The sequence below is a fragment of the Hydra viridissima genome, unplaced genomic scaffold (genome assembly GCF_058129835.1).
Source record: "Hydra viridissima isolate aposymbiotic clone 2 unplaced genomic scaffold, HvirCarnegie_v1 scaffold_15, whole genome shotgun sequence".
Lineage (NCBI taxonomy): Eukaryota > Metazoa > Cnidaria > Hydrozoa > Anthoathecata > Hydridae > Hydra > Hydra viridissima.
Window position 1 is genome coordinate 1,485,001 of NW_028324314.1, and position 27,422 is coordinate 1,512,422.

The window sequence follows — 27,422 nt, forward strand, 5'->3', positions numbered from 1 at the left end:
GAAATAAAAATATATATTTAAAAAAAAATCATTGGTATTTTTATCATTTAATTTTAAGGACTTATTTAAGAAAATTACTATGTTTAAAAAGTTGTTGATCACTGGATATAAGTTTTTGAAACGAAAATTAGTGTTTGTAAGTATTATTACATTTAATTAATTGTAAATATTCTGAAACTTGAACTGTTTAAAAAAAATACTCTTAGTGTGACACTTAATTTTATAATTTTCAGCCAAATCATAATGATTAGGGGTGTCCAAAAAAAAAAATTTTGAGTTAAATGTTGCACAGTTTTAAATATTGTTTCTTTGATTGAAAAAAAACTTCTGTGAAAAATCTTAGGTGTTTTGGAAAATATTTAGAGGTTGCTCAAGGAAAATAAAAATTTACTGTATTAAAAGCATTCGCCGCAACAACAATATTTAAAAAACTTGAGTTATAGCTATAATATACAATTAATCATTTTCAAAAAATCCCTTAAATAATGCAAATAATATTCAAATGTTGCACTATTTACAAGATCAAAAGTTTAGTCTGTAGCAACAGTGGCATATGTCATCAAGATGCTTTTGCAGCAATCTAAAATGCGTTTTCTGTTGTCCTCAAAAACTTGTATTAGTTTTTGCAATGGATTGATTAAATGTGCTCATAAGAGCAACAGAACGCTCAGCAGTGTCATTGATAACTTTCACAGGTTTAACAATTGCTTTAGTATAACGAAATTCAGCAGTTTCCTCCCAGGTCTTTGGATCGGTTCCAGATAAAATGGTTACATCAAGACCAAGTGACTGCAAAGCAGTAGTAGATGATGATGTAACAAGCTCATGAAGTTGCTTCTTTTCCAACTTTTTTAATTCTGCTGCTGGACACTTTTTACCCCTGACACTCCAATCAGCTCCACTTTGAATCATAGCTTCAAGCAACAGGCACAATCCATGCTGGTACATAGATATGAGCAGCAATGATACAAAATTTGCACAAGTTGTTCTGTTCTTTCATAGTCAGCTTGAATTCATTTCTTAAGAGGTAAATCTTCATACAATAGATGACTTTAGCCATCCATCTAGCCATGTGATAAGCACCTGGCATGTGAAAGCGATACTTCTTGATGGCATAGTCTGATAACGGAAAACCCAAAATTAAAAGGCACAGCTCGATCATCTCTTTGTAGTTTTCTCTTGGTAAGTACGAAGAGTCATCTGATAAGAAAGGCTGCAGAAAGCAGCCAGCCTCTGATCTAAGTTGCTGAAGCTGTGGTTTAGCAAGATGGGCCTCATCTAATGGAGCGTAATTGGCTTGATTTATGCTTGGCCAACACTTCTGAAATCGTTCAAATAGAGCTATGTTGGGCCCACTGCTGGGTCCAAGCAAAACTGAGTATATTTCCCCAATAATTACTTCATGCATATGGTGACGGCAAGCAAAGTAGAGAAGATTTTTCTCCATCAACTTTTCTAGCAAGATGCACGCACCATTTTTGGAACCCGTGTTTGACGCTGTTGTGTCAAAACACAAAACAACAAAATAATTTGCAACATTCCATATGGTCAGTAACTGGAAGGTTTTGCTTGTGCCAGTCCAGTGCCAGATGATATCTTTACAATACCCAGTATTTTCTCCACATTATAACCAGTCACATCAATAGCAATTCTATCAACATTGGACTTTGGACTTTCATAGTTGGTGCTGTCTCTCGCCATCTTACCATCCCAGTGGATGACCATATGTTGTTTTTCACTTGACATAAATTTCTGCTGAATACGATTTTCAGTTGATGAACCGTGCATGATATGTTTGCGGCAGACTGTTGATCTTGATAATGATGTACTTTGGAGGTCCTCTCCACTTGCTCTAGCAATTGCAGCTGCCAATATAGTGAATTTTAGGTCAGATAAATTGATTCGATCAAGTGTGGATGATACATCTGGAGAAGACAAAATTTCATTGAGAATATGTGGCTTTTTATTTTTAGGACTTAGTTCACAGTCAGTTGATTGGGTTACTAGTTTTTTGTGATAAACCGGAATTTCTATTTCATAATCATCATTGTCATCAGGAATGTCACTGACTTCTGTTGCTTTGCTATCACTATCACAATCAAGAATAATGTGGCTACAGCTAGGGGTAAGGACAGCATTTGCTTTTTGTCTTCTCTCTTCCTCATTCTGCTTTCTTTTTGTTTCTGCTTGTTGGTGCTCTGCTGTTCGCTTTTCTTGTTGAATTTTACATCTTCTCCAGCCATCTTCATCATACAAGCATTCTTTTGGTCTTCCAGAAATATTTTATCTTCATCAATTTTAATTAGCTTGGTTGCATCCTTGTGTGAAATGTCAAACAGTAAATCTAATTTGATGCTAAAATCTTTCTCTCTAGCAATCTGTGACTTACTAGCTCTTCCTTTATTCTTTTTAACTAAATTATATTCATCAACACATGTTTTCACTCTTGATACAATATGAGGCTGGTAAGTCATTGGAATTCTGGCTTTTTTCCAGATGTGAGCTAAACCATTAGATGTTGCTTTTGTACTGACTGGAACTATTTGTTTCAATGCTTTGTGATAGTGGAAAAATGTCCTTAACACATCAACCATCATTGGAAGGACATTGTTTGGTAGGTTCTTCTCAGGTTGACCAATCAACCATATTGCAGTTCGATTACGTGTCAAAGGAAAATTTGAAGAACTTATCTTTTCACCCATTTTCAGCAACAAGCTAAAGTTAAATGATGCCAAATGAAACTCAACTTAAGAAACTAAATATTAATTTGCAAACATAATTTAAAATATGTGATCAATATTTCAATATGAATGTGATGAAATCATAAGTATTACAAAACTACAAACACTAAAGTAAGTTAAGTCACCTAATGATACTTAGCACTAAAAAACAAGATATTGGCATAACAGCTATAATTATTATTTTATAGGATTGAAATAAATAAGAACCTCAAAATCTTTAAATATTTCAGTTGTTCAGCAAAAAATTACAATTAATAAAAATGTTTTTCAATCAAAAATATCAGATGACATGATGGCTGCTTGTCACATGACCAAAGAAGTCAGCTCATAAAAGACAATGGCAAATTAAATTTGTTTAATATTTTATCTAAATTGAACATGGGATAAAATTAGGAAATTATTTAAGGCGTAATGCTGTTATTGTAAAACTAAAAGGCCATTGAGCAACCTCTAAACATTAATTTATTTTATATATCTTTTGCACAGTAACTTTTAATGCCAATTGGCACAAAATAAACTAGTGTGCATTTAGATCAGTGAAAAAATTTTTTTTCCAGTGGTTATGTGAACACCCCTAATAATGATACCCTTAGAATGCATAGATGTAAGGGTGCATGATGCTGTATGCTGTATGTCAGGAGCATCTCTTTCACTAATGATGATGCCCTTATATTATTAGGACTTCTCTTAATGAAAGTTAAGAAAATCCTTATGACAAAAGGTCCCATCACAATATACATAGATATTTTCAGGTGTGGAAAAAAAAAAAAATTTTTTTTGTTTATTTTCTTGTACTTATCTATACAGAAAACTTGTTCATCTCATTCATCAGTTTTTGTTCATCTTGTTCTCTTTTATGGACCAAATAATCAAAGCATGACTTCAACTCAACCATTTGCATTTGCTTCTCCAGCACCCTTACAATTCATATTTGTAATGGTGTATGATGCTTAGGGTGATCCTGCCGCCCTTATGTGCTCTGATTGAGCCTGACTTTTTTTTGTGGGTGAGGTTCATGATAAACAGTAAAAATCTGAAATTTTAAGAAAAATGGACAATCTTTAGTGGTAGCAGATTTCAATTGATTCTCATAATTTTTCAAAATTTGTTGATAATCAGGAGGAAAAACTTATAATTATCAGTATGAAACTACTAGAATGTAAATTGAAGTATTACATTATTCAATGGACCTTATTTTTCCCTTCTTGTACTCAATGTTTATTACAGAAAAAGATATTTATTTTAATTACAAAAGCAGTTGAACAGTTTTATACAAAATTGTCTTTTATTTTTCATTTGTGTTGTTTTTTGTTGTTATTTTACGGATATATTAATAACTTATTTCAAACTTTTTTTAGATAAAAATTAGAATATTGACAAATTAGGTGGGTAAAAATGGCTAAATCTAAAGACCCAAGATATTTCATACTAGAAACCATCCCTATTGAATTTGATAAGGATATACGATGATCAAGGTTACCAACTGCTTGTCAGTTGCTTTTAAGTTTTCTTGCACACTTTACTTCAAAATCTAAGAGAGATGCAGCAAATAAAACAGTTAATTCAATTCTACCATTTTATAATCAGACAAGAATACAAACAATTAAGTCTAATAAAATGGCAGAAGAAATCATAAAATCATTTGAGAAGTTAAAGAGTCTGTTAAAAATTGAGCATGCCTATAGAAACACTGTCAAGAATACTCAAAAAATTATTGAATTTAAAAACAAGCTAACAAAAACAATGAGGTTCTAGCCACATGATGTGCTAGATAAATTGGTTGATGCAGAGGATAAACAGTTTCTGATCAGCATGATGACTGATAGGACAGCATCCATAGACTCAGTTGATCTTAAGCGTAGTCTCGTGGAAGAAAAGTTACACGACAGAAAATTTGCTGAAAAAGAAATATAAAGAAAAAGAACGGCAATCAAATATCTTGAGATGTTTTAAAGAAAATTTAATGGAGATAGACGAAGGTTGTCTTAGATGTGTTTATGAAACAAAGCAGTGTTCTCACAAAAGAAGCTTGAAAACTGGCAAAACTGTGTTTATACCACATAATATTCTGAAATTACCTATAGTTATTGAAACAGCTGCTAGAAACAAAATTACACCTACTGCACTCAGTTCTTTATTCCACTCAATAACTTTTGCCATACAGGTGTATATATATATATATATATATATATATATATATATATATATATATATATATATATATATATATATATATATATATATATATATATATATTGATTAACATAGAAATTTCTTGTTTTGTTTGAAATATCACTTTCTCTAAGACGAAAGTTTTACTTTGGGTACTTACACTTTTAGTTAAATTTACTTTGGATCCAAAAGTATAATATTTCATCAATATTTTTACTCTTGCATTTTTTATTTTAAACCATTTAGGAACAAAATGGAGTGTGTGCAGACAATTGCTACCAAGATAAAGAGCTCCTGGAAATCTCCAAAAAATGGTCTTTTTCATTGGGATAGCAAGTTAATCAATTCACTTGACAAAAAAAATTTTAGGGAAGAAAGGCTTCGAGTTCTTCTTTCAGGTCCCTCTAAAATAAAACTTTGGCCAGTCAATTCATGTAAATTTAGGCACTAATGAACAATTTACATATTAGCATATTTATATGCTAATATTTAGCACTTTATACTTTATTTCTATTTAAAAAATATATATTTTTAGGTTGTTCAGGTGTAAAATTACTGGGTGTACCAGTGCTTTCATATAAACCCACCAAGAAGATGGGACCAGTGATTGCTAAAGCAACATATGAATTACTAGAAGATTGAAACTGCACAGATTGTGTGGCAGGCATGGTTTTTGATACAACAGCATCAAATACTGGGGCTATAACTGCAGACTGTGTTTCAATCCAAAATTTATTGAACAGGCCACTTCTATGGCTTGCTTGCCGACATCACATAGGAGAGATTATACTAACTCATGTATGGAACAGTTTAAAGATCGAGATTTCAAAAGGTCCTAATATCAATCTATTTTTAAGGTAATCTAATATGTTTATTATAATTTTTTACTATTGTTATTAAGTATTTAAAATTAAACTAACATCAGCGTTATAAGCAACAATATAATGAATGCATTGTTTGATTTTTAAATTTAAGAAAAACTTTGAACAACTGAATTGCCAAACTATTAAAGACTTAGACATCCCTCGAATATGTTTGTTGCATTTTGTTATATTCCATGGTGGCTCAGTGTACCTATATCTTCAATAGCTCCTACTAACGATTTAAATCTTTTTAATTTATTATTAGAGTATAAAGTTATTGATTTTAGTATTGCTAATGCTGCTCTGAAAGCTTTCAGCAATCGCATGTGGTATCTCACTGAGGAGTTAGCTCCACTGTCTTTATTTAATAATAACTTAGAGGACAAGCAGAGGTAAAAGATTGCAAATAAAATACTGTCACTAAAAAATTATGTAACATGAAATAACTTCAAAAAGAAAAGGGTCAGGGTTTGGTAAACCTATATTTCCAATGGTTCCTAAAAAGGCTGTGAATGATTTAACTGATTTTATTGGTGAAGACTCCCCAGTATTTTTCACCATACTAAATATAAATAGTAGTTTTCTCAGGGAACCGGTTACAGAATGGCATAAAAATGAAGATTTTTTAGCTTCCAAAAATGTGGTTTCTAGTTTATCTGTTGTAAACAATTCTGCTGAACGCGGAGTAAAGCTTTGTAGTGATTTTGAAGGAACTGCTAAGAAAGAAAATAAGTTCCAGAACATTATACAAGTTGTAGAAAACAACAGAAATATGTTGCCCAACCAAAGAAAAAGGCACTTAGAAGCAATCAGATAGTACATTAAATTCTGATTGGATTGTTTATTTTTTCTAATTTTCATTTAATAGAGTTACTCTTTTATGTTGTTACACCTTCAAATTTTAACATAACATTAAGTTTTTTGTTAACATTTGAACTTTATTTTATTTTTAAAACTTAATGGTAAAATTTTTGACTTTATAAACATTTAAATATATTTTAAACTCAATTTATCATAATTAATTTTCAGAATAGGTTCCAACATATATCAGATTAGTCTACCATTTTGCTATTAGACAGCATTTCACCAAAAACAAAGAGACTAACTGAAAATATGTTTGTGCTCTTTTCATTTGTGTAAAATAAATAACTGCTCCCTACCCTACTTTCCTCCCTAAATAGCACACCTAATTCTTAAACTTGTTTATTTGACTCTCTTTATACCAAAAAGCTTTTGATTTAAACTTTAAATCTGAATAAAATAAAAAGATATATTAGGTTGTCCAAGAGATTTGTATGCTAAAAATTGAAAATTTTCAATTTTTGCATACAATAAAATACTTTGATTGAAATCTGCTACCACTAAACATTGTCCAATTACTCTCAAATCTTTCCAAGCTTTTAGCTACAAATAACCTCCTCACCAAAAAAAAGTCAGGCTTGTTTACTCAAAAATTTAAAAATTGTGGGGCGGCAAGATCACCCTAATGATGCTGTATATGTATCAGAAGCATCACTATCACTGCTTAAAAGTCAGGTCTAGAAATAGGCCTAACAAAAGGAGAGTTCAAATAATAACAACTGTTAAGCCATATTTAATTGGTCATCAAGACTCCTAAAGTGAGTGAAGATGTATCAGGAGCATCACTGTCACTGCTTGAAATCAAGTCTAGAAGGTATAGCCTAACAACAGTACAGTTAATGATTAACAGGAATGGAACTTTTTAAAGAAACACAGGTCCTGTTCTTACACAGAGTATCAGTTAGGGTGGTCCAAAATGTGAAAAACAAAAAAAAAAGTTTTTTTATAATGTTCAAGTAGGCGATGTTCGTAGTAAAGTAAATCTTTTAATTGTTTAGAAATGAGATATGTTTCATTTTTGAAGTTACACTCTTTTATACACTGCACAATATTTTACATGTAGTTTTTAGTTTGTAAAGCTTTCAGAAAAATTATTATAATTATTGTTTTTACACATTTCCTAAAAAATTTTTCCAATTGTCAACTGAAAAGTTCGGAAAAAACTTGTTTTTCCCTCAATTATTTTGAGATAAATGACTCTTATCTTAGACAAAATAACAATCAAATCCATTTCACCAAACAGCACATTAAAAGTTTTGTAATAATGAATTATTAAGTAACATAGTATTAGGAAGAAAAGTTAAAAACATGGTGTGTACATATTTCACATGATTTTTTATACATCTTTTTGAAAGCTAAAGCCTCTAACAGGAATTTCTATCTTAAATAGAATACAAATGTTGGTATTCGCTGGAAATGCAGTATTAATCAAAACGATTGTAAGCTGTTTGCATAAAATAGGAATCTCTACTGCAAATCAAGAAATAATTAAAGCTGATAAAAATAACCCATTTAACGATTTAGAGGATGAAATTGATGCTTTGTGAAATCATGAACCAGATCTTTTACCAGAATTTATCATCACAGTTTCATTTAACTGAATTTTAACTGAAGTATTAGCAGTTTTTGACAGCAAAAAAAAAATTACTCATAAAAATGTTTTTGCTATCAAAATCTACTTAAGCATCAAAATTGGAAGAAAAAAAATTGGAATATCTTTAAAAAACTCAACTATTGATTGCATTACAAATGAGGAAGAAGTTCAGTTAGAATGTCTAAAGATTGAAGGAAGCATAGATTCATATTTTGCAAAAAATAAGAAGCAAACTATAATGAACCTGTTTAAAGTGAAATACTTTAAAGTTGTAAAAAACATAGTCTTAAGTATTCAAACACTTTTTTCCCTTGTTCTTCTACCTAAATTATGATTTTCATAAACCTATAAATATGAAAAAAATCTTTGGTCCCTTGCAAGTTTAAAACAACTGGCTTTTACTGTATATATAAATTAATTATTCAGATTTATACCAATTATGTCTAAATTACTAATATTATACTTTTCTCTATGTATTTAAGTACCTACATTCAGAGTAACAGGACCATCTACTTCTGCTTTTTCTGTTACACAAGTAATTGAATACATTGAAACACTGGTAACAAAGCAGTTATAAGATCCCAACTTTACTGTTACACCAATAACACTGTTTCCAAAACCTGATCCTTTTATAGTGATTGGTAAACCACCTGTTGATGCTCCTTGGTTAGGTAAAATTTTATCAACTGAAAGTTGATATCTGAAAGTAAGAAGTTACAAGAGATAATACAAAGAAAAAAAATATTGTTTAACATTTAGCATTTTGTAATTACAAAACACAATAAGTAATTTTCAATAAAATAATAAACGGCATGAAATAGCTTACAATTTATTATCTTACTCCATTACAAAAATTGAAAAGATATACACTTAAACACTTACTGAAATGTAATATTATTCATAGAATGACATTTTCCAAAACCATCCACAAAAACATCAACTTTTTGAAAACCAGCTTGAAGTTCACCTTAAGTTTTTTAAAAAAACTAATCATTTACAAACTGATGATTGATTGCACCAACTGATGATTGGTTGCATATAGTTTGCACAGACAAACTGCATGTTTGGTTAGTTATAATAACACATCATTTGCATAAAACTTAGAAATAAATAAAATTTACTTTAAATAAGTTTTCAAAATATTTTATAGCAGTATTGAAATTGTATGACTTAATTTTAATAGGAAGAAAGTGAAATTTATTCCAGATAAAGGGTATAAGGATTGCCTGTTGTATTTTTCTTAAAAAAACCATTTTTATTTACAAACGTTATTATACTATCTACCAATTTTTTATTATTTTCCTATTCTTTCCTATTATTTTTTAAAATTTTTTTTCTAGTACTTTATTAAGTAATTATATTTCCCTAATCTCGTTGCAAACTACAAAAATGACAAAATTTTACTTAAAAATTGTGACATCACAGCTGCTTCAATTTTATAATTGGATTAATGAGTATCTTTTTTTAACTATCATATCTTGGTGATTAACTTTACTTTGTGCAGAAGATATATATATTGCCTTAGCTAAAAACAAATCCACCATTTTGATAATAAAAAAGGTCCATGATGATAAAATGATGATAACGATAAAATGAAATAGTTTGTAATAATCTAATGAATTTGTAGAAGAGAAATACTTACCAACAGTACACATTACATTTGTAGCAGTTTGACTTGTAACAATACACTCCACTTCACCAATAAACACTTTCGTTTTGTTTACACACCCATTACAACTTATAGCAACATTTGTCCCATTTCGTCCCACTGATGGTGTTATTGCAAAACATTGGGGTGTAAATGCTGCAGAGTAATTATATCCACAGTTTCCACGTATTTTACACTTTGATACAATTCCATTAATTGATACAACAACCTGAAAACAAAGAAAAATAACACTTTTTAAAGCAATTTTAACCCTAAACCCTTTTGCACAAAACAGCATGTACAACACAATTTCTTAAAAGCCTTTAGCCACTTTACTTGAGGATTTGGCTCAGCAAGCTGAAGAAACTCTCCTGGTAGTGGTCCAAATAATATTCCACCATCTTGAATAGTTGCAACACTGCTCAAAACACCTTGGCCATGAACATTATCTATTAATAACTGCAACGGTTCTTTATCTCCTCCCCCAGAAAACCATTCAACTCTCCATTCGTAGCGTGAACAATTGGCAGAACCAGTTATAACAAACACAGTTTTGGGTATATAATCTTCTAGCGTTTTTTTTAAACTGACTGGATCCACATTGAGAGGAATGTCTAAAAACATTCAACAATAATAGCTAAAAATAGCCAAAGAAAGATAAAGTAATATAATAAATAAAATACCATAATATAATTTTGATAATGCTTGAAAGTAAATATTTGAAAGTAAAGAAAATATTATTTTTAAAGCAATTTTCTTTATTCAAAATAAAAAAAAAACAAATTTAAAAAATAAAATCATTTGAATAGTAAGAAAATAATTACCATTAGTTAAATATGTAATAATTACCATTAGTTAAAACAACTGTTCCATCATCTAATTTGTATGCAATCTTGAAAGTACCAGATAGCGGTGGAGAAGAAGATTGATATTTATATGCTGGAATTGGTTTTCCATCACTAATTGCTTGAAAAGCAAATGAGTTGTTCCCACAGTTATTAACAAACATTGAAACAGCCCATTTTCTCACTGCTGGGTTTCCAGTGGTATTGATTCCAGTTTTGTTATCAACCTTTAAAGTATCTACCCACATCCCAGGAGCACTATCAACACTATCAACTAAATAGATAGAAATAGTTCTAATTACAGATTTTCTTGATTTTCAATAATAAAAAAAAGTCAGTTTTCTTTTGGTTCTTCTTCATATCCCAGGAGCACTATCAATCCTATTGATTAGCTAAAGTTAAATAGTTCTAGTTTTTGAATTTCAGTAATAAAAACAAGGACAATAAAGTAAGGAGAATGCAACATTTAATAAAGAATTCAACTTATTTTTAAAATAATGTGATGAGAACAATCTTTAAAAACAAAAATCTTCTTTGGCATTTCTTTCAAAATAATAGCACTTTGTTACTTTAGCACATTACTCACCAACTCTCGGCATGTTTGCAATCCACACTTCATCCACAAAAATTGGAATTGATACATCTTGAGAAGGATCACGAACAAGTTGTATAGAAATCACATATACAGGAGAATATTTAACATACCAACTTTCAGCTGTTATGGAGTCTTTCATGTTCATACAACCCATTCCTCTATTGTCAACATTAAATTGGTAATTCCTTGTCATTACAGCTGTTGAACCATCAGTTTTTTGATAAGACAATTGTAAATTAATAGTGATTGTTAACACACCACGAACAAAGAAGCACAACTATAACATATACTAAATCGCATTAAAATGTTATCATCCAAATACAACAAGATCCAAATCACCAAATAAATACAAAAAAACTACTTAGGTTTAAAAGTAAGTTTTTATCATTTAAATTAACTGAAATGAGAAACATACAATTAAGAACTAAATATGAATATTGAATATTGTAAATAAGTATGAAATCTTAAAAACTTGTAGAGATATAATATTTCATGCACAACTTTAACAGATCTAGATGTTCTAAATTTATGCTTACATATTGATGTATAAATATATTGATTGACGACTTTTTAGTACCATCATCAGCTACAGTTTGATCAGCATAAAATATTATTAACTCTTTAGAAAGTTGAAGCATGCGACGACCACAAAAAGGACGCTGGTTTTCTATACGAATGCCATACTCTTGACCTCCAATTATCTTATCAAACTCATAGCCCTCAGAATAAAACACATTTGCTCCTGAAATATCAAATAATAATTGCTGTGGAATAAACAAACAAATAAAAAAATGCTAATAAGAGAAAATATCAGAGCATATATGCAAACAACTTTTGATAATGAAAAAAAATTTCTATATTAACAAATAAGATTTAAAATTTTAAAAATAAAAAGTTATCATATTAAGTATATTAAAAATTTCATAACCTCTTTTTTAAACATTAAAACTGATGATCAAACATCGAAACTATAATTGGGTGGAATTAAGTGTTCTATTATATATATATATTTACTCTGAGTTAAGATATAAAACGTAATTAAACTTTTAATTTCCAAACAAAATTTCCAGTTAACAGCATTTGGAAAAACAAATCATATCTTCCTGCTTGGTATCATTCAAGCTTTTGATCAATTTTAGTTTGAAAAAAAATTGAAAAAAACTTTATACAGATTGACTATAAACAATAAGCAAAATATTTCACCCAGTTTAACATTTGAATTGTCATAAAAATGGAGTATTTTAGAATGTTTCTTTGTATTGTGCATAACTGTAGATGATTGTCTTTAAGATTAATAATAAATTCAAAAAAATTATTATACCATTAGTTGAGGAAAATGAGCAATTTTCTGAGAAGATGTCTGCTTTTAAAATGCTTTCAATATCTGTGAAAGATTTATTTACTGAGAATGGCCTAGTGATGCGGTCTTCTAATGCAAACAAAATTTGGCTGCTTGCATTTAGTTTGCTAACATCAATTATCTAAAAAAATATACTTTACAAGTAATAAAACAGACTACAAACTATTGGTAAAAGTTTTAACATACCAACAAAAGCAATAACAATAATAAAAATGTCAGTAATAATATTACAGACATCCCCTGTTATACTTTAGTATTTCATTGGTGTATAGGTCTTGAGTAAAACTTAACAGACTGATCTATAATCATCTCTACTTCTAACAAACATAAAAGTTAATTTAAAACATCAATACCAAGATACCATTGTAATTTAATGCATGTAATGCATTAGAGCATAAACTAGATAAAAAAATACATATCTTATAAGTAGTTTATGTTAATAATTAATATTTGCCTTTCTGTTTTCTTTTCTTTTTTTTTTTATAATAATTCATTTTAATTAGCAACTGATTTTTTTTTAGCAACAATCGCTGTTCAAATAGACTAACATACAAAAGATTCTATTTACATAAGTATGAACAAGCCCACCATAGCCAAAAAGAAGTTCTACCAGTGCTGATGATGGTATAAGTATATTATAATTAATGCAAGTTTTTTATATAGAGGCAGAATCAACTAAATGTATAACACCCAAAAAAGTATTTCAAATACAGTAAATGTATTTGAAATACTGCACATCACTGCTAGCATCCAGTACTCACAGCATTACTAAAAATGTGTTTACCTGTATTTCTGGTTTGTAATCAGAATATATTGTTAAATTTTGAATTTCATTGAACACATTATCTACATCAGCATTACTTAGATTAGTTTTATATCCTAGCAACCCAACCTCCAGCTGATATTCACCACCATAATCTGCTAAATAAGCTTTGAAAAAATATTCTCGATCACTTCTCATAAACATCTTTGCAGATTTTTGCTCTGGATACCTGAAGTAAGAGGTACCTGTCCAAGCGTTGCACCAAGCAACTTTTACCTAAAGAGATAAAAGTATTCATACAAGTAGAATCTTGATATAGTGAACAACCAGATATAACAAACACCTTGATGTAACAAACTAAACTCTTCTCTCCTGGCTTAACTCTTATGTAACATTCCACATAAAAACTTTGATATATTGAATAATGATAAAATCATATAACGTTTACCATTTTTGTGGTTGACATATTTGAAGGAGAGTCACTGATTTCTAAAAAGCTTAAATCATCAGCATTTATTATAATATGGTAAAAGCCATCTTGTGGTGGTCGCAAAAATCCTGTAACTCTTGCTCCAATGCTATTATATCGTGATGCTAGAAACATAATTTTGCTATAAATCTGCAGTGCCAAATCAGATGTGTTTTGGACAACTGGAACTGGATATGTTTGGTTATATTTGTTTTTTACATCTGCCACATTATAACTTACAACTGGCCAGATTTCAGCATCATAGCCACGCCCACCTTAACAAAAATGTAATTAGGTTTCTAACATTGACAAGGTACCTATCAAAAAATAAAATGACAAAAATTTTCTTTACAAATATCTCATACATTTATACTGATTTTTTTTATTACTGATGTCTTTACGAATTTCTCATACATTTATACTGCATAGTTTTTCAAAAATATCTTTCAAAAATCATTACAAAAAATCACTAATACATTTTGATGATTGCTTTTTTTTTTTACTGGTAAAAATTAACTCCAAAACATCCTTGGACATTCTAGCACTTTACACAATGAAATTACATGAAGCCATATCCCTTTTTGGCTCTTTCTGACTAGATTGTTAGATATACATCATAAGCGTTTAACAATATTGTTAAAAAATCAAACTACTATCAGATGCTTTAGCGCAAGTCTTAAAATAATCTTGGTTTACATTACTTTTCTTATTGTGTTATTTCTAAGAGAAAAAAGAAGGAAAATATCACCTGGGAATATATCACCAGTTTGGTATGTTCCATTGAGTGGCCCTGTTTGGCATTTTATTACTGTATCATTAACTGACAACACTGTGCAATCAACTCCGTGAACTTTAACTTTCACATTATCTTCGATATTTCCAAAGAATCTTCCAGTGATTGTGATAACAGTTCCTCCTTCTGTACTGCCACTTCTTGGCAGTATAGTTTCAATTTCTTGATTAAAAAAAAGTAAATAAATCTAATAATATTGTATCATACTATTTTAAAATCATTTAAAGACGATAAATAAAAAGTTAAACTTTTAGTTATGAAGTTTTCCTAAAAATATTTCAATTCTAATGGTGCATTCCTAGGACAAGAAAACTCTTTAAAAATCCTATAGAACTTCTACAATCTTTTGAGACTCTATAGAAGTTTTTAAGATTCATATAACTTTGTATAGACTTTTTAAACATTACAGACTTTTTTTATCCTGGGGTGTAACAGAAGAGCTGCACACTTAGTTTTTGAGGGTTAATTTAAAAAAATAAGAAATGCAAGTTTTTAGGTTCTTTTAAATTTCCTTTTTAAAAAATATTTGATAATTACTAATTTATAGCTAGACCAATATTATATATCACAAATAGAACTTTTAAAATACAAATAATCAGGTTTTTTCATCATATAAAAAACTTTCTCCACATTTTCTTTAGTTTTTTTTAAAAAAGAAAATTCTAAAAAATGGTTAACCTGCAAAAGTTTGATAGTTGTAAATATAATCATTTTGATCAACCATTATTGAAGATTTTTCACGTGTTGAGCGACCAGCTGAATTGCTTACGATGAAAGAAGATCTCCAGGAGCCTTAACAAAAAGCAAAAAAGAAAACATCAAACAAAGATCTTTTGAGTACTTAAAAAGCTTTCAGTATTTTTAGAATAGGCTTTTTAGCAGTAATGTGCATACTAGAAAGGCTGTAGTGAATTAAACCTGCATGATAACTTACTGCCTGCATTATAACTTTAAAACATTTTATTGCTTTTTATGGCCCAAAAAACGGTGAAAAACAAAGCACAACAATTCAAACCAGTTCCTATTGAAGTTTAATGTTTGAAGCACTGTTTTTAACACTTTGTGTTCCAAAACTTTTTTTATGAGGTTTTGAATTTACTTTGTGCGTTTTGTATTACATAAACTTGTACCTGTTTTCTTAAAAATCGTTATTTATAAAATTTACAGCCTTCCATCAAGCTCTACAACAAACCCATTTTTAAACTTTCAAATCCTGTTAAAAAAATTAAAAACGCAGACATCATTTTAATCCAAAATAAGAAAATTATTTTTAACAATTTTTTGTCATAGTTTTCCTCAAAAAGCAAAACCACTTGATTACTTGGTTTCACCTAAACTGATATATCTTTAAACTGACAACATCAATCTATTTTTTTTAACTAAAAATTGTAATATTATAAATTTGACCTACAATTTTATTTTCAAACTTCAATCTCTTTTAAGCATTTCTGATTTTTATTAAATCTTTATCTAAGTTCAATATGGGAAATTACAAAAGTAGGTCTTAATACCAGTAACCAGTTTCCCATTTCTTTCCATTTCAACTTGAAGAAGTGTTAGAATAAAAGAACTTGTGAAGGGAAAGAAGAGATTTTCACAGAATATATATATTCACTGAAATGAATGGTAAACCTTAAACCAACAACAGTGGGATTTTTTTACTTAAGGAAATTAATTGGTAAGAGAGAGAACCAATGTCACTAATTACAGCACATTTGATAATTCAATTCATCACCCACTATCATTGTCAGTAAAAACAGAACTTATTTTTCTTTTTTATTTGATACTTTTTGGCATTTTTTTTCTCTTTCAATAATACTCTTCACTCAAGAAATTTAACTTAAACATGTTCTTACCAGTGTTAAAGATTTTAACCAAACTAACGATTTCAAATGATTGATTATTTCCCATCAAAACTTTAGTTAAAAAGCAAATAAATATCTTTTTTTGTCCCATAACTACTAATATTAACAACATGCAATTAAAAAAACTTCTTTAGAAGAGTTTTTGAGCTTACCAACAGTCTTTATTTTTGGTGAGCACATCACCCAGCCATCATACCACCAATAAAATGGAGTCAGGTCAATAACACCAATGCTGAATAACAAAGTAAAAAAATTTTAAAAAAATAAAATTTCCTAAACATATATCAAAATTAAAAAAACAAATAAAAATATATACAGCTCGTTGGTTTCAGGATCGAAAGGTTCACATATGTCATTCCCAACAAACATTCTTAAAAAAAATAAAAATATTTCAGGATAAAAAACAAACACCTACATAGTAGGTTGGTATATACAGAATCTGTATTAAAGAAGTACTTAAATATTTTTCTCAATAATCTCTTTCTTGACTAAAAATTAATCAAGACCTAAAAAACTAGAAACAAAAAATACTTTGAGATTTCATTGTTGTTAGGATCAAAATCTGCAGATAATCTGCTGATTTGTTTTGTAAAAATAACACCTTCCAGACGCACTGTCTCACCTAAAATCAGAAAGTTAGCATTCATTCTATTAATCTTTAAGACATAAGCAGTTTTTTGTTTGATAAGCAAAAATAAAACTAAATTACTCAACTAGTGCAAATAATTAATAGATAATTTATACTTTAAATTGAGAATGAAATTTGTTTCAAAGTGAAAATGCAAACTTTTTTAAAGAACAACACATTCAAATATAGAAAATGTTTCATAAAATGGTATTACGAGTTTGATTAGAGATTTTACTTTTTTAATATTAGTATCTACCTTTTTTTTCACTAACTATTTGTTACTATAAACTTAATCATATTTATGTAATATTATGTAAAAGCACTACAAATGTACAGTGATCCATGTAAAATTAAACTGTACAAAGAAAAAAAAAGTGTTTGTTTATATTATGATATGCACTATGGATGTACAGTGATCAGTTTAAAACGTAATGATATAGGAAAGAAAATGATACCAGGTAAACCAGCTGATGGTGTAACTTTTTTTAATTTCGGAGTACACCCATCTCGACGCTGAAATACATGCAGAAATAAAAGAGGTATAAAATTTTGCAGCAAAATTACTTTTTCTGTAATAAAAAAATTTTGCTAAAATTAACTTATAATTACATGTGTGTGTATATATATATATATATATATATATATACATATATATATATATATATATATATATATATATATATATATATATATATATATATATATATATATATATATATATATATATATATATATATATATATATATATGAGAGAGAGAGAGAATATAATCCTTACATAGAAATTAATTTTTGGTGAAGAAACCTCCACTCCATTTACAAGTACAGTGAGGAAGTAATCAAATGTAGATTCATCAGAAGTTTTTCTTAAAAACATTGTTTATTATAGAGAATGTTGGACAACAACTAACATCAGCATTATATTATCATCATAACTATTATCAAAGACTCAAAAGTCAAACATACTTTTAGCTAGCTGGACCAAGTAAAGCTATTTAGCTATGTTATTTTTTATTTAAAATTTACTAAAGCTATTTACCTTGTTTCACAGCTTAAAATTTCATGGCTGGAGGCTGTATTGATAATATCACAATAGTTTACCACATAAGAAACAGTATTTGTTAACATCACAACAACTGTATTAGTTGATTGATCAGGAAATTCTAAAATGTAAGAAATTTTTCATTTTTATTATTCATAAGAAATTTCATTACTCAAACAACAACATGATTACTGATTCGAAGAAAGTTGAATCAATAAACTTATTAAGGCCAATTTAGATAAGACTTTGCGTTTATATAAATATGGTTTTTAAAGTGTTTTTGGTTACATTTTGATATTTTTTGTCTACTTGAATAAATTTATTCAGATTTGAAAGCCTAATTCAAAAAACCCTTTTTCACCTTCACACTGATTTTTAAATGTGACAGCAAACAACAATCCTTCAACACTCACCAAAGTTTCTTTTTTTTTTTTTTTTTTTTTTGTAGATTTAGATCTGTTTCCAGAAGGCCAATCTTCAGCTCTTCTGGTGTGTGAGTTTTCAACCATTTTTGTGTGCACATTTTCTTGTAAACGTGATCAGAGTTTTGCTGAATCTATGACCATGAGACAATGTATAAATCTGATTCAATCCAATTTATGAGACCATGTATAAGTCCAACCAGAACTATACATGGTCTCATAAAGAGGCTTCAAGACCTTGCTCAAAATGTCATCTTGCTACAACTATGTACTTGCCTAGGTTCATCCTTATCACAAATATGTAGCTCGGTAACCTCTTCATACGACACACCTTGCAAAACCATTACAGATGCCAGATGATCTCCCTAAATTCATTGAACTTGTGATGCCACTCGAGACTCCATATGCATTAGGGTGGAGAGATTTTCAGAGCAAAAAAGGTTTAAATTCATATTACCTGAGGCGCAAAAAGTTGCATATTAAAAAAGTAGGAAAGTATTTTTTTCTTCTGGTTTATATGACTTCTTCAGCTTCCTTAATGGGATTGAATTTCAAAATAAAATTGATTCATTTTAATGTTCATATTCTTTTTAGTCTACTTAAGTTTTGATGCCATTTAACTTCGTAGAAAATTGACTTCTAGACGTAGAATTCACAGTAAAGCACGAAAAAAATTTTTCTTCTTTCGAAAAAAGGAAAAAATAAGAAAAATTGGTTTCTACTTTCACGGCACACGTTGCTAAGGACATCAACGCTAATCCATTGCTCATAGCAACAGCATATTTAATATGTAATATAGCTTGAATTACAACAAATTAACGCAACTGTAAAAATATTTATGATTCTGAGAAATAATGAAACCAAGAACAGTATTTATTAAGACATGTTGGGTGAGCCCCACTATCAATAAGAAAGAGAGGGGCCACGCCCGACATGCAATTGCAACCATAATCTATGCTTGCTACTGCATGCTTTCGATAAATGTGTTTAAGGTTTTTTTCTCTTTTTAAAACTTGTACTTTTAATAATTTTACTATTTCTTTCAAAAAATATTGATATCTGTATACTTTAAATAGTTGTGTTAACAATTAGGAAAAAAAAAAAGTTGTTGGTAAAATTGGATGCTGACCGGTGAAAAACATCAATTCGGTTTAATTTAAAATTGTTCGGTTTTAAAAACTTTTATTTGATTACTAAAATATCTTTTTATATTTCAACGAATAAAAAATGAAATGAAACAGTTTTTAAAATCACCAGGAGGGTCGCCAATAGTGTAACTAGTGTAACTAAGGGGTAAAACTGTTGTAACTTTTCCATAGAAAACTTTTAGATTACTTTTATAAAGTTTCCTATGGGGCCCTAATTTATTGTTCACTTAAATAAATTTAATGTTCAGAATGTTTTTTGTTAAAAAAAAAGTTTCAGGACTTCTTTTATTTAAAAAACCTCTCAAAAAATTTTAAAGAAACGAGGCTCCCATTACCTCACAAACTCACATTACACACCCTATTAACGTAATTATGTGCAAGGTCATTCTTTGAAGGCACCTTACCTGGGCGACGGAAAACTCTCGTAAAAAAATTACAAATTGAATGTGGTAGAACCCATTGGGCAAAAGACGTCTCTAGATCATCTAAGATTTCTCTAATTTGTATCTATCATTGATGCCTGTATTTTAGACGTATATTAGACATCGAAAAAAGGTCTAACTTCAGTGATTCTATTTATATCCAATTTTAACGCATATTAGATGTATAAACAAGATTAAACATAGATATCTCTTTTCGGTAAAATATAGATGTATTTAAAATATCTTCCATAGATCAGTTAAACAGAAAGAAGAAATTTTAACTAAAGACAAAATTGATTTTACAGAACGATTATTATAAATGACCGCCGTTTAAGAAACGTGCATGGCGGAAACTTGTTTCTAGAAAGGAATAAAAGTTTATACATAGCTAAGTTTACACTAACCTATGAACGACATAAGTCATAATGATAATGATTGTTAATGAGTTTTTAATAATAAAATTACATGCTATTATAAATTACTTGCTAATATAACGACGAAACATTTTTATGGTTTCAGTGCATAACATTTTAATAAAATCACTTCATGATCTGAAAGATAAGAACGTTATTCTTAAGTTGATATTTTTATTTGTGCATATTTTATTTGTGCATTAAAATGTAATTTTAATATAAATGTGTATTTTTATAGTAATATATGGTGTTTTTAATAACGCCAAAAGCTGCTTTAGTGGTTGGCTGTGTACATAACCTTTTCATAGAGAAAAACAGTTAAAAACAACAGTGAGAGGAAGGAGTTTTTAGAAGTTTGACTGGTGTGAGTTATTTGCCTTTTTTTTTTCTTGAAATAAGAACAATTTTTATCTAGATACAATTATGCCCTTTACAAAAAGTTCATACCAACAACGACGTCGTAGATTCAAAAGGAATAGAAGATAATTATTTGGTAAAGGGCATCATTTTAGATATATAAAAGATGCGTAATATACGTCTATTTTATTTATTTTTTATTGTATAAAATGCATCTGAAAGACGTCTATAAGATAGACGTCTACTTAGCGTTCATTCACGACGTGAATTTTAGATATCTTTTAAACCAATTCTCAGATGGATATTAGATACATTTTAGATATCTTTTTGCCTGCTGGGAAGGAGCTTGTAAATCTTGGAATGATAACATAATGGAAGTATCGAAAAAAAATCTCAGTCCGGAACCAACCCAGCAAGCACACAACGTTGAAACAACGTTGAAAAAACGTTGATCAACGTTATTTCAACGTTATTTCAACGTTGTTTCAACGTTGTGTGCTTGCTGGGAAGCAAGTCAACGCCATTAAGGGCATTCGGTTTTAAAAAACTGTTACAACTCTTCCCTAATGTCCTATTTAAATTTTAAAAAATGGCATTATGGAAACCACCAAACCACCCAAATGTGGAACTCGAGAGGTGAGGCGTAAAAAAAAGGTAACAAAGAAAACCAAGCATTTCATTTAAAAATCCCTCAGACAGAATTTTTTATTTATTTCAATGAATTTATAAAGTGTTTTTTAATTTCAAATCTAGGTAAGTCACACTGAGATGTTAGCTTAGCTCGAATGACTCCAACTCTTGCTTTACAACCATAAACTGATGTAGAAGTATTTGATACAATCTTTATGCATCATTCTACTGCTTGAGTGTGGCAAGGCATCTTCGCAATATCAATTGTAATCTCCAGCATTTAAACTCAGATTTGGCATTTTAACCGTTCGAATAGTCATCCGGTTATCATGGGATTCTCTAAATTTGAAAATTCATCTTAAACCTTAAACTTAAATCTTCTTAAGTTACAAGGCAATATGCATTCTTTTATCCACTAACACAGCCAGCAAAATATCTTTAGGATGACAGAAATAGGCATTTCTTAGGTATGGTAAATAAATCTTGTGTCTCATGTTTGTTTTATAAGAAACAAGATTTTTTTACCATTCCAAAGAAATGATTGGATCCATACATACAAGTTGGTTTCATTTTTATTTCAAACCAGCTGGCAGAGTATATTTTAACAACATACTTGGTCAAAATTTTGAGATCTAATGATGGATTTATTGTGGATACAAATAACCTTAAAATTCTGTTGGCTGTTGTTGACCAAAGTAAATATGAGATCTTTCCAGGATCTGTCAGTCACAAAGATATTGATGTATTACCTCATGAGATTGCATTACAAATGTCAAAAAGATATTTCTGATCAGCACTTTACAGTACAATTCTTTTGGATTTTTGGAAGTTATTTTGGAAGTTCCACTTCAAATAGGTTTATATTAAATAACTGTTAGTTTCTCACAGTTTCCAATTATTTCCAAATATTTTTCCAATTTTTCAACCTTTGAATTCTGTAGGATGATTTGTTTTCTCATCTAGATGCTGTTTTAGATGGCGGAAAGAGGTGGGTAATTTTTTTATCAACATTACCGGTTGCCATTCTATGAACTGTTCTCTGATCCACAAGAAAGTACCTTTTCCTTATACAAACTTTAACTTTGCAATGACACTCAATAAAAGAAGCATACATCAAACATAGCTATTTTACATATTTTTTAAACATGGTCGCCTTGTCTTGTAACTTAAGAAGATTCTTTTTTCCAGACAATCAAACACAAAATTCGTTGATCGGAAATTATTGGAATGGATGCTTTGTTCCATATACCTTTCAACTCTTGCAGCACAATATTTGATAAATCCCTCACCGATGGATCTTTTCCATTAGCATTCACCTTTAAGAACAGCCTACAAATATGAAAATGTTTCATAAGATCTGCTTTTGTAGGAAGAACATTCTTCTCGAATTCCTTTTAAACCAAAAACCATACAAAACCATTCCTTACGAGTTTTAGGCATCTCTATCTGATATCAATATTTTAAAATCTCTTAAAAAAAAGCAAATGTCAATAATAGATAAACTAAAATGTGGATAAATTAGTTGCAATTATTTGAATTTCTTTGCATTTTAAACAATTTGACTTGTGCACGCATGTTTTCACAATAGACGACGTCTATTTTCGATAAAAATGTCATTTTTGAAGGTAAAGAAAAGCATGAAGAACTCTCAGCTAAATTAAAAAAGAAAGTTCGGCTCTTTTTTTATTCACCTAATTCTAATTTCTTTGTAAATCGCTCCACCCTAATGTTGCAATACACGTTGTATGCGTACCGCTAAGCCAGTATTTTAGCCCTGGTTCTCTTGAGGTCCCTAAGAGATGAAGTATGTAAATGACCAGTGTATCTTCGTTAAAACCCCATCTTTAAATTTGTTTTGATAACGCGGGACATACAAATTCGGGATAAAATTATGTATATGGAGAAGATTTCAGAATTTTGTTACGGCTTTGAGTACCTCTGGAGTTCGTGCAGTTCGTGTGCGACAACTCTTTTGCTGATCTTCAATACCTTTAACATCCACAAACAGACTTGTAGTGCAATATGCAAACTGACGACTAATACCCAAAGATTTTAAATTATTGAGAATGTCTTCAGGCATTTTCCCAAATATATCTATTTCAAATTCAGCAAAAACAGGTTATCACTACACTTCGTTTAATATGAGTTTTCTAAATTGTTATAAAACTGTTCATGAGTGTTGATTATCCAAATAACCTTAATAGCGGTTTTCCCAATTTGTTTAGATTTCAATATTCACTGAGTTTAAATAACATCGTTTGTGGTAGGTCTAGGTATATGATGATTGCAATATTCAGTCCATTTTAGTAAAAAATTGAAAGGTTGAAAAAAGGAAAAAAGTTTTAAAACCTAAGAAAAAATCCCTCGAAATTAAAAAAAAAAAAAAACCATTTGAGAAAAAGAGCGTCAGCAAATGAGGATACTTAGATACACACATCCCATCCTCAATCACAAAATGCAAGCGTTTTTTGTAACCATACTCAATTTCTCCATGTAGCATTTTGAAATAAGAAAACTGGGAGGTGGAATGAAATTTCCTGTGAAAGTCGACAAAATTATGAAAGATTTTTGAGGTTTTTTCAACGATCATTGTTGGTCATTGGGTTGGGTTCTTTACTTAGATACACACATCAGATCCTCAATCACAAAATCCAAGCGTTTTTTGTATCAATGCTCTATTCCCCCATGTAGCACTTTCAAATAAGGGAATTAAAATGAGAGAACTGGGAATTAAAATGAAAGTTTTGGTGTAAGTATAGTTACTTAATGACCAACAATCATCATTAAAGTTGGTTTTTCGTTGGTCAGCTGGTTTTAACATTTTGTACGTGTCACACAATGTTTACTTTTACCTAGGGGGTAGCGAACAACCATATTGAAACTTCTATTTGCATCTGCATATTGCGTAAATCTTTACAAAGTGTAAATAAAATCTGTGTTCATGCATAAATGTTGCATATATTCACGCAACTGAAGTTCAGGACTTCAGCTGCTTGTAATCGGATACAAAAAAGGGTCTTTTTTGTTAACAACACGTCGAACATTCTTAATAAAAAAACTAAAAATAATACCTTTGCCGAAAATTTTAATGGTAGTACCCCCTGCCATGCTTCCGCAATTCGGTTGAATTGAGTAAACGCCGGGTGTTGCTGTAACTAAAGTATTGAAATTACATCAGTATCATTTTGAAAAACTTTTCATTTCTCTCCTGAACATTAGTCTTCTTAGCTTCTTTATTAAGCTTTTTTTTTAAAGTTTAGGAGACGAATAATGAGTATTTATGTTAATCTATGTTAATATATGTTAAGATATGTTAATAAATGTTAATATATGTTAAGCTTGGAAAAGGAATGAAGAGTATTTTACTCTTACTCAAAGAGGTTGGATTACATTATACTATTTTTCTTTTTTTCTTTTTTGTTTTTACTATAAACTTAACTTTTCTAAATTTCGAAAAATGGTTATTCAACGTAGATTGGTGTTTAACTAAATTTTTATTATTATTATTACTATTATATTATTGGCCATTTCGAAAAAAGGCATTGAAAGAGTTTGTGTTTAGCAAACAATAAGCTCAAAAAATTGGTACCTACCAATAACCGGAGATCCTTGGACAAGTAAAAGAAGGAAGCAGATATTAGTTTCCAAGCTTTTCATTATCGCTTTTTCATTTGATTCTATTCTTATATTTATTCTTCTAGACGCCTTCAAAAATGTGCTAACATACTATCATTTTTTTGTAATGAGCAGTTTTAACAAAAGTAACTAACGTTTATTGGTTCATTAAGAATTCTTCGTCAATATCTTCCGTCTCATTAAAATGGTGACGCAAACTTTTCTCCAACATTCAATCAACGTTGATTCAAGCAAATTTGATCCATGCAAATGTATTCGAGCGAAAATATCTTATTCGCTATCAATACTAAATATTTAATGATGGACGTGCAGTTAATGAAAATTGAAGTCTGAGTTTCTCACGTAACAAAATAATTAAGTTGCTGTATGAAGACAATTATTAAAAATGAAAATAAAATCTTCTAACTTAAAATTCAAAGTGTGACTAAAAATTCTGGAAAATTCTAAATAATTCAAGTATTGTAAAGCAACGTTGTTTGGAAGTAATACTCTCATTAAAACGTTTAAACTTATGAGCTACGAATAGGTTGATCAGTTAAGTCAAAAATTGTCGCGAGTCGAGATCATTGATTTGTGAGACGTTTCTTGCATATGTTTGGTCAATCTCGTATTATATCAGAAACATTGTCGTCGCGAATCACAAGGCTGTAAAATGGCTTCACTATCTGTGTCACATCTAGCTGACTCATTCCTTTTAGAATAAGAAAAAAATCTTGTAACCCAAATTCTAGCCTCAATGAAAAAAACTATATCAAACTTATATCAAATTATAATCCAAATGCCTAAATGGAGAGAGGAGGGGGTGAGCGCAGGGAAGTGGAACTTTTGCCTTCAATCTCACTTTGAAAGAGGGGCCCACAATTTAGAGTGATGAAAAAAAAGCCTTCTTTAGACTTTTTTTTTCAGGACTTGTTGATTGCTGTTCTTTTAACGGATGGATTATTGTTTTTCTTAGCAATATTAGATAAGATTGTTAAGTGAAGCTAAAACTTGGGTTGCAAATAAGAGTAAAGATTTTATTCTTATCGTAAAAAGAATGATTTACAACCGTCAGCCGGATGTAACCAAATAGGGAAAAAATACGTAGTAAATGATATTGTTTTTCTTAGCAATATTAGATAAGATTGTTAAGTGAAGCTAAAACTTGGGTTGCAAATAAGAGTAAAGATTTTATTCTTATCGTAAAAAGAATGATTTACAACCGTCAGCCGGATGTAACCAAATAGGGAAAAAATACGTAGTAAATGATATTGTTTTTCTTAGCAATATTAGATAAGATTGTTAAGTGAAGCTAAAACTTGGGTTGCAAATAAGAGTAAAGATTTTATTCTTATCGTAAAAAGAATGATTTACAACCGTCAGCCGGATGTAACAAAAGAATGAAGCCGTTATTTTGCTACCTCGTATTCGCCATAAAAAAGAAAAAGTTAAGCCCACAAAACGGTTCTGCAAGAAGAGTGTCAACTACACTGCGACCATTTTCTATAGACGCATGTAAAACTTAGCGGATTTACAGTGTTACAGTGGTAATAAAATTGTTCTAATGGTACTTTTGAATAAGTATATGTAAGAAAACAATGGTCCATTATGCATTTAATTATTAACTATCTTGATTGTATAAAAATAATTAAATTTTTAATATTCACGTGGCAATTTTCTATAGACGCACTAAAGTTTTTACGAGTTTTGTCGCAAATTTCTTATATTCTGTAGTATTTTTTATTTTGTGAGTCGAAATTAAGTTGAACTTAACCAAATGCCGAAAGGAAAGGTCCTTACCAATATTGAAAAAGGTCAAATATTGGCTTATCATCGAGAAAAAGTTCCAAATCGAGAAATTGCTAGAAGATTGAAGAGATCAGATCACGTTATCCGTAATTTCTTGAAAAATCCAACAGATTATGCAACAATCAAGAGGAAACCAAAGAAATCTAAGGTTTCAGACCGTGAAAAACGCAGGATTGTTCGACTCGCATCAAATTCATCAAAAAGTTTGAAAACAATTAAGTCAGATTTGGGTTTAAATGTTTGCAAGGAGACGATTAGGAAAGTTCTCAAAGACAGCCCACACATTGTAAGATCAAAAATGAATAAAGCACCAAATTTGAAGCCTGTTCACAAACAGAAACGGATGGAATTCGCCCGCGAAAACATGGC

The 27,422-nt window shown here is 29.7% G+C and overlaps 1 protein-coding gene and 1 pseudogene across 2 annotated transcripts in view; both read right to left on the reverse strand.

Annotated features, from left to right (window-relative positions):
* The window catches only part of LOC149878082 (fibrocystin-L-like), a 53,840-nt gene extending 28,459 nt beyond the window's left edge, over window positions 1–25,381 (reverse strand). Inside the window, exons 1-20 of one of the 2 annotated variants that reach the window (XM_090072399.1) lie at window positions 25,223–25,381; window positions 24,701–24,784; window positions 18,235–18,358; window positions 17,974–18,061; window positions 17,653–17,710; window positions 17,101–17,191; window positions 16,886–16,939; window positions 16,722–16,801; window positions 15,383–15,496; window positions 14,660–14,866; window positions 13,891–14,186; window positions 13,464–13,718; window positions 12,641–12,800; window positions 11,856–12,061; window positions 11,311–11,596; window positions 10,729–10,998; window positions 10,216–10,493; window positions 9,874–10,108; window positions 9,114–9,198; window positions 8,721–8,931 (exon numbers count right to left, since the gene is read on the reverse strand). In XM_090072399.1, the coding sequence (XP_089928525.1) occupies window positions 8,721–8,931; window positions 9,114–9,198; window positions 9,874–10,108; window positions 10,216–10,493; window positions 10,729–10,998; window positions 11,311–11,596; window positions 11,856–12,061; window positions 12,641–12,800; window positions 13,464–13,718; window positions 13,891–14,186; window positions 14,660–14,866; window positions 15,383–15,496; window positions 16,722–16,801; window positions 16,886–16,939; window positions 17,101–17,191; window positions 17,653–17,710; window positions 17,974–18,061; window positions 18,235–18,358; window positions 24,701–24,784; window positions 25,223–25,286 (3,246 nt within the window). In that variant the 5' untranslated portion in view covers window positions 25,287–25,381. Of the gene's footprint in view, window positions 1–8,720; window positions 8,932–9,113; window positions 9,199–9,873; window positions 10,109–10,215; window positions 10,494–10,703; window positions 10,999–11,310; window positions 11,597–11,855; window positions 12,062–12,640; window positions 12,801–13,463; window positions 13,719–13,890; window positions 14,187–14,659; window positions 14,867–15,382; window positions 15,497–16,721; window positions 16,802–16,885; window positions 16,940–17,100; window positions 17,192–17,652; window positions 17,711–17,973; window positions 18,062–18,234; window positions 18,359–24,700; window positions 24,785–25,222 lie in introns of those variants that run through there. The other variant, XM_090072400.1, reaches the window with a different exon arrangement.
* On the reverse strand, window positions 555–2,702 carry LOC149878083 (uncharacterized; annotated as a pseudogene).
* Window positions 25,382–27,422: the final 2,041 nt, after the last annotated feature.